General features: G+C 56.6%; 2 protein-coding genes across 4 annotated transcripts in view; both read left to right on the forward strand.

The window, feature by feature from the left end:
* Nucleotides 1–4,896, forward strand: part of CLPTM1 (CLPTM1 regulator of GABA type A receptor forward trafficking) — a 42,782-nt gene extending 37,886 nt beyond the window's left edge. The window contains exon 14 of one of the 3 annotated variants that reach the window (XM_064737891.1): nt 4,662–4,896. In XM_064737891.1, coding sequence (XP_064593961.1) covers nt 4,662–4,795 — 134 coding nt within the window. In that variant the 3' untranslated portion in view covers nt 4,796–4,896. The remainder of the gene's footprint in view (nt 1–4,661) is intronic. The other 2 variants (XM_064737892.1, XM_064737893.1) reach the window with 2 other exon arrangements.
* A 2,649-nt stretch (nt 4,897–7,545) lies between these two features.
* On the forward strand, nt 7,546–17,514 carry ERCC1 (ERCC excision repair 1, endonuclease non-catalytic subunit). Its single transcript, XM_064737894.1, has 9 exons — nt 7,546–7,753; nt 8,518–8,934; nt 9,501–9,604; nt 10,385–10,484; nt 13,070–13,146; nt 14,743–14,842; nt 15,624–15,695; nt 16,480–16,548; nt 17,104–17,514. Exons 1-9 carry the CDS (start codon nt 7,625–7,627, stop codon nt 17,155–17,157), a joined length of 1,122 nt encoding a protein of 373 aa, XP_064593964.1. The 5' UTR covers nt 7,546–7,624; the 3' UTR covers nt 17,158–17,514.
* The last annotated feature ends 149 nt before the right edge of the window (nt 17,515–17,663 follow it).

Consider the following 17,663-nt stretch of genomic DNA (forward strand, 5'->3'; position numbering starts at 1 on the left):
TTTGGGGGGGTTTGGGGAAAATTTGGGGGATTTTGGGGGTTCTAGAATGAAATTTGGGGGATTTGAGAGGGAGATTTGGGGTTTCCAGGGAGATGCCCATGATGTACAGGATAGGCTGCCTGCGGGACGGTGAGCAGATTTGGGGGAATTTTTGGGAATTTTGGGGGGTTTTTGGGGGAATTGGGGGAAATTTGGGGGTTCTAGAAGGGAATTTTGGGGATTTGAGAGGGAATTTTGGGGTTCCAAAGGAGATGCCCATGATGTACAGGATGGGCTGCCTGAAGGACGGTGAGTGGGGATTTGAGGGGATTTGGGAAAATTTGGGACTTTTGAGAGAATTTTGGGGGGTTTTAGGGGGAATTTAGGGAAGTTTTGGGGTTCTAGAAGGGAATTTTGGGGATTTGGGAGGGAATTTTGGGAGTTCCAGGGGAGATGCCCATGATGTACAGGATGGGCTGCCTGAGGGACGGTGAGCGGGGATTTGGGGAAAATCTGGGAATTTTGGGGGGATTTGGGGGGAGTTTGGGGGTTCTAGAAGGGAATTTTGGGGATTTGAGAGGGAGTTTTGGGGTTCCAGAGGAGATGCCCATGATGTACAGGATGGGCTGCCTGAGGGACAGTGAGTGGGAATTTGGGGAAATTTGGGGGGTTTTGGGGGGATTTGGGGGAAGTTTGGGGGTTCTGGAATGAAATTTGGGGGGTTTGAGAGGGAGATTTGGGGTTTCTGGGTGGAATTCGGGGGATTTGAGAGGGAAATTTGGGGTTTTTTTGGGAATTTTGGGAGTTCCAGAAGAGATGCCCATGATGTACAGGATAGGCTGCCTGCGGGACGGTGAGCGGGCATTTGGGGGGAATTTGGGAAATTTTGGGGGGATTTGGGGGTTCTAGAATGAAATTTGGGGGATTTGAGAGGGAGTTAGGGGCGAAATTTGGGGGAATTTTGGGGTTCTAGAAGGGAATTTTGAGGGATTGCAGGGAGAATTTGGGGTATCCCACATGCCCATGATGTACAGGATGGGCTGCCTGAGGGATGGTGAGCAGGAATTTGGGGGAATTTTTGGGAATTTTGGGGGTTCTAGAAGGAAATTTGGGGGATTTGAGAGGGAGATTTGGGGTTCTATAATGAAATATTGGGGATTTGAGAGGGAATTTTGGGGTTCCAAAGGAGATGCCCATGATGTACAGGATAGGCTGCCTGAGGGATGGTGAGCGGGGATTTGGGGGGATTTGGGAAAATTTGGGGGGATTTGGGGGGATTTGGGGGAGGTTTGGGGGTTCTAGAATGAAATATTGGGGATTTGAGAGGGAATTTTGGGGTTTCCGGGTGGAATTTGTGGGATTTGAGAGGGAATTTTGGGGTTCCAAAGGAGATGCCCATGATGTACAGGATAGGCTGCCTGAGGGACGGTGAGCGGGATTTTGGGAAAATTTGGGGGTTCTAGAATGAAATTTGGGGGGTTTGAGAGGGAGATTTGGGGTTTTTTTGGGGAATTTTGAGGGATTTCAGGGAGAATTTGGGGTATTCCAGATGCCCATGATGTACAGGATGGGCTGCCTGAGGGATGGTGAGCGGGCTTTGGGGGAATTTGGGGGGTTTGGGGAAAATTTGGGGGGATTTTGAGAGAATTTGGGGGATTTGAGAGGGAGTTTAAGGGGAAATTTGGGGGAAGTTTGGGGTTCTAGAATGAAATTTGGGGGATTTGAGAGGGAAATTTGGGGTTCCAGAAGAGATGCCCATGATGTACAGGATGGGCTGCCTGCGGGACGGTGAGCGGGGTTTGGGGAAATTTTTGGGAATTTTGAGGGAATTTGAGGGGGTTTGGGGGGATTTTGGGGGTTCTAGAATGAAATATTGGGGATTTGAGAGGGAATTTTGGGGTTTCCAGGAGGAATTTGGGGGATTTGAGAGGGAATTTTGGAGTTCCAGGGGACATGCCCATGATGTACAGGATGGGCTGCCTGCGGGACGGTGAGCGGGATTTTGGGGGTATTTGGGAATTTTGAGGGAATTTTAGGGGGTTTGGGGGGATTTTGGGGGTTCTAGAATGAAATTTGGGGCATTTGAGAGGGAGTTTAAGGGGAATTTTGGGGTTCTAGAAGGGAATTTTGAGGGATTGCAGGAGAATTTGGGGTATTCCAGATGCCCATGATGTACAGGATAGGCTGCCTGCGGGACGGTGAACGGGTTTGGGGAAAATCTGGGAATTTTGGGGGAATTTTGGGGGTTTGGGGGATTTGGGGGAAGTTTGGGGTTCTAGAAGGGAATTTGGGGGATTTGAGAGGGAATTTTGGGGTTCCAGAGGAGATGCCCATGATGTACAGGATGGGCTGCCTGCGGGACGGTGAGCGGGATTTGGGGAAATCTGGGAATTTTGGGGGTTTTTGGGGATTTGGGGAAGTTTGGGGTTCTAGAATGAAATTTGGGGATTTGAGAGGGAATTTTGGGGTTCTAGGAGGGAGTTTTGGGGATTCCAGATGCCCATGATGTACAGGATAGGCTGCCTGCGGGACGGTGAGCGGGGGATTTGGGGAAAATCTGGGAATTTTGGGGGTTTTGGGGGATTTGGGGGAAGTTTTGGGGGTTCTAGAAGGGAATTTTGGGATTTGAGAGGGAGTTTTGGGGTTCCAGGGAGATGCCCATGATGTACAGGATAGGCTGCCTGAGGGATGGTGAGCAGGAATTTGGGGATTTTGGGAAAATTTGGGGATTTGGGGGATTTGGGGAAGTTTGGGGTTCTAGAATGAAATTTGGGGATTTGAGAGGGAGTTTTGGGGTTCCAGAGGAGATGCCCGTGATGTACAGGATAGGCTGCCTGCGGGACGGTGAGCGGGGTTTGGGAAATTTTGGGAATTTTGGGGAATTTTAGGGGTTTGGGGGATTTGGGGGTTCTAGAATGAAATTTGGGGCATTTGAGAGGGAGTTTAAGGGGAATTTTGGGGTTCTAGAAGGAATTTTGAGGGATTGCAGGGAGAATTTGGGGTATTCCAGATGCCCATGATGTACAGGATAGGCTGCCTGCGGGACGTGTGAGCGGGCATTTGGGGGGAATTTGGGCAATTTTTGGGAATTTTGGGGGATTTGGGGATTTGAGAGGGAGATTTGGGGTTTCCAGGTGGAATTTTGGGGTTCTAGAAGGGAGTTTTGGGGATTCCAGATGCCCATGATGTACCGGATAGGCTGCCTGCGGGACGGTGAGCGGGATTTGGGGAATTTTTGGGAATTTTGGGGGTTCTAGAAGGGAATTTGGGGATTTGAGAGGGAATGTTGGGGTTCTATAATGAAATATTGGGGATTTGAGAGGGAATTTTGGGGTTCCAGAGGAGATGCCCATGATGTACAGGATAGGCTGCCTGCGGGACGGTGAGCGAGCATTTGGGGGGAATTTGGGATTTTGAGGGAATTTTGGGGGATTTGGGGAGAATTTGGCGGATTTTGGGGGTTCTAGAATGAAATTTGGGGGATTTGAGAGGGAATTTTGGGGTTCCAGAAAGGGAATTTTGAGGGATTGCAGGGAGAATTTGGGGTATTCCAGATGCCCATGATGTACAGGATGGGCTGCCTGCGGGATGGTGAGCGGGAATTTGGGGATTTTGGGAAAATTTGGGGGTTCTGGAATGAAATTTGGGGATTCCAGAGGGAGTTTGGGGTTTCCGGGTGGAATTTTGGGGATTTGAGAGGGAGTTTTGGGTTCCAGAGGAGATGCCCATGATGTACAGGATGGGCTGCCTGCGGGACGGTGAGCAGGGTCTGGGGTGAATTTGGGGGGTTTTGGGGTTCTAGAATGAAATTTGGGGGATTTGAGAGGAAATTTGGGGTTCCAGAGGAGATGCCCATGATGTACAGGATAGGCTGCCTGCGGGACGGTGAACAGGAATTTGGGGATTTGGGGAAATTTGGGGGATTTTGGGAAAATTTGGGGGATTTTGGGGGTTCTAGAATGATATTTGGGGGATTTGAGAGGGAGTTTTGGGGATTCCAAGAGGGGATTTCAGGATACCAGAAAGCGAATTTTGGGATTTGAGAGAGAATTTGGGGATTCTAGAAGGGAATTTGGGGGATTTCAGAGGGAATTTTGGGGTTCCAGAGGGAAATTTTGGGGTTCTAGAATGGAATTTTGGAGTTTCCAGGTGGAATTTTGGGGGATTTCAGAGGGAGTTTTGGGGTTTCCAGGTAGAATTTGGGGGTTCCAGAAAGGGAATTTTGGGAATTTGGGATTCTCGAGAGGACCTTGGTGGATTCTAGAAAGGAATTTTGGGGTTCTACAGGGAAATTTTGGGGATTCGAGTCAGAATTTTAGGGTTCCTTTTTGGGGTTCCAAAAGGAAATTTTGGGGGGATTTCAGAGGGAATTTTGAGGTTTCCCAGGTGGAATTTTGGGGTTTACCAGGTGGAATTTTGAGGTTTCCAGGTGGAATTTTGGGTTTCTTGAAGGGAATTTTGGGGGGATTTCAGAGGGAATTTTGAGGTTTCCCAGGTGGAATTTTGGGTTTCTTGAAGGGAATTTTGGGGGGATTTGAGACAGAATTTTTCTGAGTTCTCCCCAGATTTCCCCCAAATAAACCCCCAAAAAAATCCAAATTTTCCCCAAAAAAACCCCGAAAAACCCCAAATTTTCCCCAAATCACCCCAAATAACCCCAAATTTTCCCCAAATCCTCCCAGACGTGGTGTTCTTCATCTACCTGTACCAGCGCTGGATTTACCGCGTGGACCCCACGCGCGTCAACGAATTCGGGGGCACCGGCGAGGCCCCCCCGGCCCCCCAGAGCCCCCCCGAGGGCAAAAAGAACGACTGAGAGCGCCCCTCCCCCACCCGGAACCTTCCAGAACCTTCCCCCCGCGCCGGGGGCCCGGGCTCCCATTGGCCAGCGGGGTTTTGGGGGGGATTTGGGGTTTTTTGGGGGGCTTATTTTGGGTTATAAACCCCAAACTTCCTCCCCTCCCAGGTTCCCATTGGCCAGTAGGGATTTTGGGATTTTGGGGGGAATTTTGGGGTTTTTTTGGGGGTGACATCTCCCGTCCCATCCCTTCCCAGGTTCCCATTGGCCAGCGGGGTTTGGGGGGGATTTGGGGTTTTTTTGGGGGTTTTTTGGGGGTGACATCTCCCGTCCCATCCCCTCCCAGGTTCCCATTGGCCAATAGCGATTTTGGGATTTTGGGGGATTTTGGGGGGAATTTTGGGTTATAAAACCCCAAAACCTCTTCCCCTCCCGGGTTCCCATTGGCCAATAGCGATTTTGGGATTTTGGGGGGAATTTTGGGGTTTTTGGGGGTGACATCTCCCGTCCCATCCCCTCCCAGGTTCCCATTGGCCAGCTGGATTTTGGGATTTTGGGGGGATTTTGGGTTTTTTTGGGGGGTGACATCTCCTGTCCCATCCCCTCCCAGGTTCCCATTGGCCAATAGCGATTTTGGGATTTTGGGGGGAATTTTGGGGTTTTTGGGGGTGACATCTCCCGTCCCTTCCCAGGTTCCCATTGGCCAGCGGGGTTTTGGGGGGATTTTGGGATTTTGGGGGGATTTTGGGGGCTTATTTTGGGTTATAAAACCCCAAAACCTCCTCCCCTCCCGGGTTCCCATTGGCCAATTGCGATTTTGGGGGGATTTTGGGTTTTTTTGGGGGTGACATCTCCTGTCCCGTCCCCTCCCAGGTTCCCATTGGCCAATTGGTACTTTGGGATTTTGGGGGGTTTTGGGGGGATTTTGGGTTATAAAACCCCAAAACCTCCTCCCCTCCTGGGTTCCCATTGGCCAGCTGGATTTTCGGAGAATTTTGGGAGGATTTGGGGATTTTTTTAGGGGTTTTTCACCCCCTGTCCCCTCCTGTCCTACCCTTCCCAGGTTCCCATTGGCCAATCGGGATTTTGGGGGGTTTTTGGGGGGATTTGTCACCTCCTGTCCCCTCCCCTTCCACTCCTCATGGGTTCCCATTGGCCAGTTGGGATTTTGGGGGGATTTTGGGGGAATTTTGGGTTTTTTGGGGGTGTCACCCCCTCCTGTCCCCTCCCCTCTCGGGTTCCCATTGGCCAATCGGGATTTTGGGGGGATTTTGGGGTTTCTCACCCCCTGTCCCCTCCCCTCCCGGGTTCCCATTGGCCAATCGGGATTTTGGGGGGATTTTGGGGGGGATTTGTCCCCTCACATCCCCTGCCGGATTCCCATTGGCCAGTCGGGATTTTGGGAGGATTTTGGGGTTTTTGGGAGTTGTCACCCCCTGTCCCCTCCCCTTCCGGATTCCCATTGGCCAATCGGGATTTTGGGGGGATTTTGGGGTTTCTCACCCCCTGTCCCCTCCTCTCCCTCCCCTCTCGTGTTCCCATTGGCCAATCGGGATTTTGGGGGGATTTTGGGGTTTTTGGGAGTTGTCACCTCCTGTCCCCTCCCCTTCCGGGTTCCCATTGGCCAATCGGGATTTTGGGGGGATTTGTCACCTCCCTTCCCCTCCCGGGTTCCCATTGGCCAGTCGGGATTTTGGGGGGATTTTGGGGTTTTTGGGAGTTGTCACCCCCTGTCCCCTCCCCTCCCGGGTTCCCATTGGCCAGTCGGGATTTTGGGGGGATTTTGGGGTTTTTGGGGGGGGTTTGTCCCCTCCCGCCCCCCGGCGCCCCCTGCCGGTGCCCGGTGTCGCTCCCGGTGTTGTCGCGTCCCCGTCGTGCTCCATCCATCCATTGTCCGGTGTGGTAGGAAAAGTGTCCACGGAGCCATAAAGAGCTGATTTCACCCCAAAAAGAATTCCGGGTTTTTATTTCCTTCCGGGGTTTCCCTCCTGCTTTGGGGGTTTGACCATTGGGGGGGGATTATTCCAATTTTGGGGGGATTATTCCCCATTTTTGGGAGGATTTCCCCCAATTTTTGGGGGAATTTTTCCACTTTTTGGGATTTCCCCACCTTTTTTATGCTCCAGGGACGAGGGAGCCCCAATTTGGGGAGGGGTCCCGGGGGTCCCCGATAATTTGAGGAGGGCTCCCCGTTAATTTCGGGGGGTCCCGGTAATTTGGGGAGGGGTCCCGGTGGTTTGGGGAAGGGTCCCGTTAATTTGGGGAGGGATCCCGGGAGTCCCGGTAATTCGAGGAGGGGTCCCATTAATTTGGGGAGGGGTCCCGGGGTGTCCCGTTAATTCAGGGAGCGGTCTCGGTAATTCGGGGAGGGGTCCCGTTAATTCGGGGAGGGGTCCCGGGGGGGTCCCAGTAATTTGGGGAGGGGTCCCGGTGGTCCCGTTAATTTGGGGAGGAGTGTCGGTAATTTGGGGGGGTCTCGAGGGTCCCTCCCGGGCCGATCCCGGTCCCGCTGTTGGATTCTGACCCTGGGGGGGTCCCCGCTAATTTGGGGAGGGGTCCCGGGGGTCTCTCGGTGTCGCCGGGGCTGTCGTTGTTACACAGAGGGGGCGTGGCCTTTGCTCCTTAGCCACGCCCACCAGCGATCAGCGGTCCCGCCCCTTCCTATGGCCGGAAAGGGGGCGTGGTTCCATTGTTTGATTGACAGCACAACGGTCCAATCGTGAGGGAGAGGAGAGGCCACGCCCCTTCCGCGGGACCGGAGCGCGCGCGGCGTCTCCGGAACCGCAAAACCGAGCCGGGGACCCCGGAATCGACCCCGAGACCCCCGAACCGATCCCGAACCCCGGCATGGACCCGGACCCGGAGCGGGACCCGAATCCCGGAGCCGCCACCGACCCCGCACCGGCACCGGCAGCGGCAGCGGGGGGAAAGCGGCGGCGGTTCACGGTTCGGCAGGAGGGTCCCGAAGAATCCCCGGTACCGGCGGTGGCGAGAGGGGAACCGGGAACGGGACCGGGAACGGGGAACCGGGGAGGAGAGGACGGAACCGGGGGAGGTGACCGGGAACGGGAGCGGGGACGGGGGGTTCGGGACACCGGGCACAGAACGGGGAACTGGGGAGGGGCAGAACCGGGGGTGGTGACCGAGAACGGGACCAGGAACGGAGAACCGGGAACGGGGAAGACCGGGAGGGGGCGGGACCCGGGGAGGTGAACGGGAACGGGACCGGGGACATCACGGGGAACCGGGAACGGGGTTTGGGGACACCGGGGACCGAACGGGGGACCGGGATGGAGAGCGGGACCGGGGCTGGTGAACGGGAACGGGACCGGGGACATCACGGGGGACCGGGAAAAGTCGAGGGGGTGTCACCGGAGCTCTCCCGGTGTGACCGGCGCTGTCCCGGTGTCCCCCCGGTGTCCCCGGAGCTGTCCCGGTGGACCCCCGGAAGCCTATTCCCGGTGTTACACCGCGCTGTCCTTCCGGTCCCGGTGTCCCCGGAGCTCTCCCGGTGTTACCGGCGCTGTCCCGGTGTCCCCCCGGTGTTACCGGCGCTCTCCCGGTGTTACCGGCGCTTGTCCCCCGGTGCCCTGAGCTTCCCGGTGTCCGGGCTGTCCCGGTGTCCGGAGCTCTCCCGTGTCCCGTGTCCCGGCGCTGGCCTCCGTACCGGCGCTGTCCGGTGTACCGGCGCTGTCCCGGTGTCCCGTGTCCCGTGTCCCCCGGTTTGTCCCTCCCGCCAGGTCCCGTCGCTGTTCAGAGCCTCCTCCGCGCCCCCTCCGGGCCCGGTGCCGGTTCCGATCCCGCCCGGTCCCGGTTCTTACGCTGAGTTCGTGGTGAGGGGCTCGGGGGGAACCGGGAAGGACCGGGAGCAGAACCGGGACCAGAACCGGGACCAGAACCGGGAGCAGAACCAGGACCAGAACCGGGACCAGAACCAGAACCGGGACCGGGATCCCGGACCCACCGGAGCCGCCCCCTCGGGAGCCCTCCCGGGACCTCCGGGACCCCTCCCGACCCCCGGGGACCGGGACCAGAACCGGGACCAGAACCGGGACCGGGACCAGAACCGGGACCGGGCTGAGCCCCGGGAGGTTCCGGCCCTGCCCGCCATCAAACCGGGCACCAAGAGCAGCAGCATCATCGTCAGCCCGCGGCAGGTGGGCGGGGCCGTGTCGCGACATGGGCGGGGTCTGTCCATGGCAGGTGGGCGGGGCCGTGTCGCGACATGGGCGGGGTTGTCCCTGATGTGGTGGGGCTGGGCTCATATCGCGACATGGGGGTGTCCTGACCCCGATATCGCAGGGTTTGGGTTCATGTCACGACACAGGGGGTGTGTGCCTGGGGTTGGGGCTCATGTCGTGACATGGGGAGGTTTGTCCCTGGGGCTCATGTCATGATATGGGGAGCTCTGTCCCCAGTATTGTGAGTTCGGGCTCATATCGCAACACAGGGGTATGACCTTGGGCTTATGTCACGACATGTAGGATTCTGTCCCCGGGATCAGGGGCGTGTCCCAGGGCTCATATCGTGACATGGGGGCTCATGTCACAACATGAGGAGTCTGCCCTGAGGCTCATATCGCGACAGGGGCTCTATCGCACGGGGGTTCATATACGGCTCATACGTGTGGGTCTCACGTCGCGATATGTGGGGGCTCTATTGCAATATGTGGGGGCTCATATCGCGATACGGGGTCTCATGTCGCGACACGTCCCTGTCGCAGCGCGGCAACCCCGTGCTCCGGTTCATCCGAAACGTCCCCTGGGAGTTCGGGGACGTCGGCCCCGACTTCGTCCTGGGCACCTCCAGCTGCGCCCTCTTCCTCAGGTGAGGCCACCCCAGAGTGTCCCCAATGTCACCTCGGGGTCCCCAGTGTGCCCAGGTGTCCCCAAAGTGTCCCCAAATGTCACCTCGGGGTCCCCAGGTGTGTCAGGTGTCCCCAAATGTCCTGCCTCGGGTCCCCAGGTGTGCCCTGTGTCCCAGTGATGTCCCCAGGTGTCCCTAAAGTGTCCCCGAGTGTCCCTCGGGTCCCCAGGTGTGCCAGTGTCCCCAGGTGTCCCAAGTGTCCCAGGTGTTCCCCCAAGTGTCCCCAGGTGTGCACCTCGATGTCCCCAGGTGTGTCCTGTGTCCTCAGGATGTCCCCAGGTGTCCCCAAAGTGTCCCTAATGTCCCTCAGGGAGTGTCCCAGGTGTCCCCAGTGTCCCCGAGTGTCCCTTCAGGGTCCCCAGGTATGCCCGGTGTACCCAAAGTGTCCCCCTCAGGTGTGCCCTGTGTCCTCAATGTCCCCAGGTGTCCCAGTGTCCCCAGGGTCCCCAGGTGTCCCCAGCTGTCTCCAGTCATGTCCCCAGGTATCCCCAGGTGTCCCCTGTCCCCTGTGTGTCCCCAGCTGTATCACCAGGTGTCCCACCCGGAGTCCCAGTGTCCCCAGCTGTCCCCTGTGTCCCCAGCCTGCGCTATCACCACCTGCACCCCGGGTACATCCCAGGTGTGTCCCCAGGTGTCCCCAGCTGTCCCCAGCTGTCCCCAGGTGTCCCACTGTCCCCGTGTCCCAGCTGTCGTCCCTCAATGTCCCCACTGTCCAAGTGTCCCCATGCCCTGTGTCCCCAGCCTGCGCTATCACCACCTGCACCCCGGGTACATCCACGAGCGGCTGCGGGCGCTGGGGCGGAGCTTCGGCCTCCAGGTGCTGCTGCTGCAGGTGGACGTGGTGAGGTGGCACTGTCACTGTGTCATTGTCATTGTCACATTGTTATTGTCATTGTCACATTGTCATTGTCATTGTCACCTGGTCATTGTTATTGTCATTGTGTCTGTGTCATTGTCACTGTCACTGTGTCCCTACACCCCCTCCAGGTGCTGCTGCTGCAGGTGGACGTGGTGAGGTGGCACTGTCACTGTCATGTCATGTCATTGTCACATTGTTATTGTTATGTCGTTGTCACATTGTCATTGTCACATTGTTATTGTCATTGTCACTGTCATTGTCATTGTGTCACTGTCACTGTCACTGTGTCCCTACACCCCCTCCAGGTGCTGCTGCTGCAGGTGGACGTGGTGAGGTGGCACTGTCACTGTGTCATTGTCATTGTCATTGTCACATTGTCATTGTCACCTTGTCATTGTCACTGTCATTGTCACTTGTCACTGTCATTCCTGTCATTGTGTCACTGTCACTGTGTCCCTACACCCCCTCCAGGTGCTGCTGCTGCAGGTGGACGTGGTGAGGTGGCACTGTCACTGTCATTGTCACTGTCATTGTCACATTGTATTGTTATTGTTGTCACATTGTCACTTGTCATTGTCACCTGGTCATTGTCACCTTGTCATTGTGTCTGTGTTATTGTCATTGTCACTGTGTCCATACACCCACCCCTCCAGGTGCTGCTGCTGCAGGTGATGAGGTGGCACTGCCATTGTGTCATTGTCATTGTCTTCACATTGTTATTGTTATTGTCGTTGTCACATTGTCAATTGTCACATTGTTATTGTATTGTCGTTGTTATTGTCATTGTCATTGTGTCACTGTCATGTCACTGTGTCCATACACCCCTCCAGGTGCTGCTGCTGCAGGTGGACATGGTGAGGTGGCACTGTCACTGTGTCATTGTCACTGTCACTGTGTCATTGTCACATTGTCATTGTCACTGTCATTGTCACTGTCACATTGTCACTGTCATTGTGTCACTGTCACTGTGTCCCTACACCCCCTCCAGGTGCTGCTGCTGCAGGTGGACGTGGTGAGGTGGCACTGTCACTGTGTCATTGTCACTGTCATTGTCATTGTCACATTGCCATTGTTATTGTCATTGTCACTGTCACTGTCACTGTGTCCCCTCCCATGTCCTCTCCACGTCCCTGTCCCCTCACCTGTTCCCATCTCACCTGTCCCTCACTGTCTCCACTGTTCCCTGACTGTCCCTTCCCCCAGCGTGCCCTGTGTCCCTGTGTACCCCTCTGTGTCCCCTGTCCCCCGTGTCCCCTCTCTGTCCCCTCCTGTCCCTCACTGTCCCCTGTCCCCTCTCTGTCCCTCCGTGTCCTCATTGTCCCTCCTGTCCCTCCCTGTCCCCTCCTGTCCCCTCTCTGTCCCCTCACTGTCCCCTCACTGTCCCCTGTGTCCCCTGACTGTCCCTGTCCCCCAGCATGACCCCTGTGTACCCTGACTGTCCCCTCTGTGTCCCCTCTGTGTCCCCTGATTGTCCCTGACTGTCCCACTCACTGTCCTGTGTCCCCTCCCTGTCCCCTCACTGTCCCCTCCCTGTCCCTCACTGTCCCCTCTCTGTCCCCTCCTGTCCCCTCGTGTCCCCTCACTGTCCCTCACTGTCCCCTCACTGTCCTCACTGTCCCCTCACTGTCCCTCACTGTCCCTCACTGTCCCCTCCCTGTCCCCTCCCTGTCCCCTCCCTGTCCCCTCCCTGTCCCTGTTCCCTCCCTGTCCCCTTCCTGTCCCCTCCCTGTCCCCTGAATGTCCCTTCACTGTCCCCTCCCTGTCCCCTCACTGTCCCTCCCTGTCCCCTGTGTCCCCTCTTGTCCCTCCTGTCCCCTCCCTGTCCCCTCACTGTCCCCTCCCTGTCCCCTCACTGTCCCTCACTGTCCCCTCACTGTCCCCTCCCTGTCCCCTCCCCTGTCCCCTCACTGTCCCCTCACTGTCCCCTCACTGTCCCTCCTGTCCCTCTCTGTCCCCTCCTGTCCCCTCACTGTCCCTCCTGTCCCTCTCTGTCCCCTCCTGTCCCCTCTCTGTCCCCTCTCTGTCCCCTCACCTGTCCCCTCTCTGTCCCCTCCCTGTCCCCTCCCTGTCCCCTCACTGTCCCCTCTCTGTCCCCTCCCTGTCCCCTCGCTGTCCCCTCGCTGTCCCCTCACTGTCCCCTCACTGTCCCTCACTGTCCCCTCCCTGTCCCCCCTGTCCCCTCACTGTCCCCCTCCTGTCCCTCTCTGTCCCCTCCCTGTCCCCCTCTGTCCCCTCACTGTCCCCTCACTGTCCCCTCCTTGTCCCTCACTGTCCCCTCACTGTCCCCTCAGTGTCCCCTCACTGTCCCCTCACTGTCCCCTCCTGTCCCCTCACTGTCCCCTCCTGTCCCCTCCTGTCCCCTTGTCTCACTGTCCCACTGCCCTACGTCCCCTCACTGTCCCCTCCCTGTCCCCTCTCTGTCCCCTCACTGTCCCCTCCCTGTCCCCTCACTGTCCCCTCTCTGTCCCCTCCCTGTCCCTCCCTGTCCCCTCACTGTCCCTCACTGTCCCTCACTGTCCCCTCCCTGTCCCCTCTCTGTCCCCTCTCTGTCCCCTCCCTGTCCCCAGCGTGACCCCCAGCAGTCGCTCAAGGACCTGGCCAAGGTTTGTCTGCTCACGGACTGCACGCTGCTGCTGGCCTGGAGGTACCGATGTCACCGGTGTCACCAAATGTCCCCAAATGTCCCCACAATGTCCCCAATGTTCCCAATCCCCCCAATGCCCCAAATCCCCCCAATGTCCCCAAACATCTCCAAGTGTCCCCAATGTCCCAAATGTCACAAAACATCCCCAATATCCCAAATGTCCCCAATCCCCCCAATGTCCCCAAATCCCCCCAATGTCCCCAATATCCTCAATATCCCCAGTGTCCCCAAACATCCCCAACATCCCCAAATGTCCCCAGTGTCCCCAATGTCCCCCAATCCCCCCAATGTCCCCACTGTCCCCAATGATGTCCCCACTGTCCCAAATGTCCCCAATCCCCCCAATGTCCCCACTGTCCCCAATGATGTCCCCAATGATGTCCCCAATGATGTCCCCGATGATGTCCCCAATGATGTCCCAATGATGTCCCCGATGATGTCCCCAATGATGTCCCAATGATGTCCCCGATGATGTCCCCACTGTCCCCAATGATGTCCCAATGATGTCCCAACGATGTCCCCAATGATGTCCCCAATGATGTCCCCAATGATGTCCCAATGATGTCCCCACTGTCCCCATGATGTCCCCACTGTCCCCAATGATGTCCCAATGATGTCCCCAATGATGTCCCCAATGATGTCCCCACTGTCCCCAATGATGTCCCAATGATGTCCCACTGTCCCCAATGTCCCAATGATGTCCCAATGATGTCCCCAATGTCCCCAACGATGTCCCCAATGATGTCCCCAATGTCCCCATGATGTCCCCGATGATGTCCCAATGATGTCCCCACTGTCCCCAATGATGTCCCCGATGATGTCCCCACTGTCCCCAATGATGTCCCAATGATGTCCCCAATGATGTCCCAATGATGTCCCAATGATGTCCCCAATGATGTCCCCAATGTCCCCACTGTTCCCAATGACGTCCCCAATGATGTCCCCAATGATGTCCCAATGATGTCCCCAATGATGTCCCCGATGATGTCCCCAATGATGTCCCCAATGATGTCCCCAATGATGTCCCCACTGTCCCCAATGATGTCCCAATGATGTCCCAATGATGTCCCCAATGATGTCCCAATGATGTCCCAATGATGTCCCCACTGTCCCCAATGATGTCCCCAATGCCCCCAATGTCCCCAATGATGTCCCAATGATGTCCCCAATGTCCCCAATGATGTCCCCGATGATGTCCCCAATGATGTCCCCATGATGTCCCAATGATGTCCCAATGATGTCCCCGATGATGTCCCAATGATGTCCCAATGATGTCCCCACTGTCCCCAATGATGTCCCCACTGTCCCCAATGATGTCCCCAATGATGTCCCAATGATTTCCCCGATGATGTCCCCAATGATGTCCCAATGATGCCCCCAATGATGTCCCAATGATGTCCCAATGATGTCCCAGTGATGTCCCCAATGTCCCCAATGATGTCCCAATGATGTCCCCAATGATGTCCCCAATGATGTCCCCAATGATGTCCCCAATGTCCCCAATGATGTCCCCACTGTCCCCAATGATGTCCCCACTGTCCCCCAATGATGTCCCCAATGTCCCCACTGTCCCCATGATGTCCCCACTGTCCCCAGCCCGGAGGAGGCCGGCCGTTACCTGGAGACGTTCAAGTCCTACGAGCAGAAGCCGCCGGATCTGCTGAAGGAGCGCGTGGAGCAGGACTTCCTGTCCCGGGTCCGTGTCCCCAATGTCCCCAATGTCCCCAAGTGTGTCCTCTGTGTCCCCAGGTGTGCCCTTAGTGTCCCCAAATGTCCCCAAAAGCATCCCCAAGTGTCCCCTCGGTGTCCACGGGATGTCCCCAGGATATCTCAAGGTGTCCCCAGGTGTGCCCTCAGTGTCCCCAAGTGTCCCCAAAGGTTCCCAGGTGTGCCCTCAGGGTCCCCAGGTGTGCCCTCAGGGTCCCCAGGTGTGCCCAGGTGTCCCCAAATGTCCCCAAAAGTGTCCCCAATGTCCCCAAATGTCCCCAGGTGTCCCCTCAGGGTCCCCAGGTGTGCCCAGGATGTCCCTCAGTGTCCCCAAATGTCACCAGGTGTCCCCAAATGTCCCCAAATGTGTCCTCAGGTGTTCCCAGGTGTGCCAGGTGTCCTCAAGTGTGCCCAAAAGTGTCCCCAGGATATCTCCAGATGTCCCCAGATATCCCCAGGTGTCCCCTCAGTGTCCCCAAATGTCCCCAAAAGTGTCCTCAGCTGTCCCCAGGTTATCTCCAGGTGTCCCCAAGTGTCCCCTCAGGGTCCCCAGGGTGTCCCCAGGATACATCCAGGTGTCCCCAGTGTCTCCCCAAGTGTCCCCTCAGTGTCCACAAGTGTCCCCAGGTGTGCCCAAATGTCCTCAGGTGTCCCCAAATGTCCCCCAAAGCATCCCCAAGCGTCCCCAGGTGTGCTCAGCTGTCCCCAGATGTCCCCTGGATGTCCCCAGATGTCCCCAGATGTCCCCTGACGGTGCCCCCCCCCCGCAGGTGACCGACTGCCTGACCAGCGTCAAATCCGTCAACAGGACGGACGCGCTGAGCCTGCTGGGGACCTTCGGGGTGAGCGGTGGCACTTGGGGACATCGGGGGACATGGGGGGGGGTGGCACTGCCGCGGTGTCCCCTCGGGTTTGTCACCTCCGTGGTGTCCCCATGCGTTCGTCACTGTGGGTTTGTCACTGTGGTGTCACCTCTGTGATGTCCCTGTGGGTTTGTCACCTCAGTGTCCCCTCGGGTTTGTCACTCGGTGCCACCTCGTGTTTGTCACCTCCATGGTGTCCCCTCGGGTTTGTCACCTCCGTGTCCCCATGAGTCTGTCACTGTGGTGTCCCCATGGGTTTGTCACCTTGGTGTCCCCTTGGGTTTGTCACCTCTGTGTCCCCTCGGGTTTGTCACCTCCGTGTCCCCATGGGTTTGTCACCTTGGTGTCCCCATGGGTTTGTCACTTGGTGCCACCTCATGTTTGTCACCTTGGTGTCCCCTTGGGTTTGTCACCTCTGTGTCCCCTCAGGTTTGTCACTCTGGTGTCACCTCTGTGTCCCCTCAGGTTTGTCACTCTGGTGTCACCTCTGTGTCCCCATGGGTTTGTCACCTCGATATCCCCATTGAGTTTGTCACCCCGGTGTCCCCATGGGTTTGTCACTGTGGTGTCACCTCCGTGGTGTCCCCATGGGTTTGTCACCTCTGTGGTGTCACCTCAGTCTCCTCTTGGTTTTGTCACCTTGGGTTTGTCACCCTGGTGTCCCCATGGGTTTGTCACCTCGGCTTTGCCACATCTGTGGTGTCCCCCTGGGTTTGTCACTGTGGTGTCACCTCGGTGTCACCCCGGTGTCCCCTCCCCACAGTCGCTGGCGGCCGTGGCGGGGGCGTCGCGGGAGGATCTGTCCCTGTGTCCTGGCGTGGGGCCACAGAAGGTGAGGGACAGAACTGGGGACAGTGGGGACATCGGGGACATTGGGGACATTTGGGGACATTGGGGACATTGGGGACATTGGGGACATTGGGGACATTGGGGGCATTGGGTGGTTGGGGACATTGGGGACATTTGGGGACACTGGGGATATTGGGGGGACATTGGGACACTGAGGACATTGGGGACATTGGGGGGATTGCGGACATTGGGGGCTTGGAGACGTTGGGGACAAATTTGGGGACACTGAGGACATTGGGGACATTTGGGGGACACTGGGGATGTTGCGGATGTTTGGGGACATTGGAGGGATTGGGGACATTTGGGGACACTGGGGACATTGAGGGGATTGGGGACATTGGGGACACTGGAGGGATTGGGGACATCAGAGATGTTTGGGGACATTGGGATCATTGGGGATATTTGGGGACATTGGAAGGATTGGGGACATTTGGGGACACTGGGGACATTGAGGGGATTGGGGACAGTGGGGACATTGGGGACATTTGGGGACATTTGGTGACACCGGCTGCGCTCCCGTCCCTGTGTCCCCAACCAGGCCAAGCGTTTGTTCGATGTCCTGCACGAGCCGTTCGTCAAGGCGCCGCGATGAGCCCCAAAACCTTCAAAAATCACCCCAAAAATCCCACAAAAATCACCCCAAAAACCCTCCCAAAAATCTCCCAAAATTACCCCAAAAATTCCCGAAAAAAATCCCCCCAAATACCCCCCAAAATCCTCAAAAATCCCACAAAAAATCACCCCAAAACTCCACAAAAATCCAAAACACAATCTCCCAAAAATCCCCCCAAAAAATCTCCCAAAATCCTCAAAAATCTCCCCAAAAAACACTCCAAAAATTCTCGAAAAAATCCCCCTGAATACCCCCCAAAATCCTCAAAAATCTCCCCAAAAATCCTCCAAAATCCCCCAAAAACCCAACCCCTCCCCAAAACCCCCCAAAATCTCCAAAAAATCCCCCCCAAAAATCCCAAAAATTGCACAAAAATCCCCAAAACTCCCCAAAATCCCTTAAAAATCCCACAAAAAAAAATCCCCAAACTTCCCCAAAACCCCCCAAAAAATTGCAAAAAAATCCACAAAATTCCCTCAAAATCC

The sequence above is a fragment of the Zonotrichia leucophrys genome, unplaced genomic scaffold (genome assembly GCF_028769735.1).
Source record: "Zonotrichia leucophrys gambelii isolate GWCS_2022_RI unplaced genomic scaffold, RI_Zleu_2.0 Scaffold_127_131265, whole genome shotgun sequence".
Lineage (NCBI taxonomy): Eukaryota > Metazoa > Chordata > Aves > Passeriformes > Passerellidae > Zonotrichia > Zonotrichia leucophrys.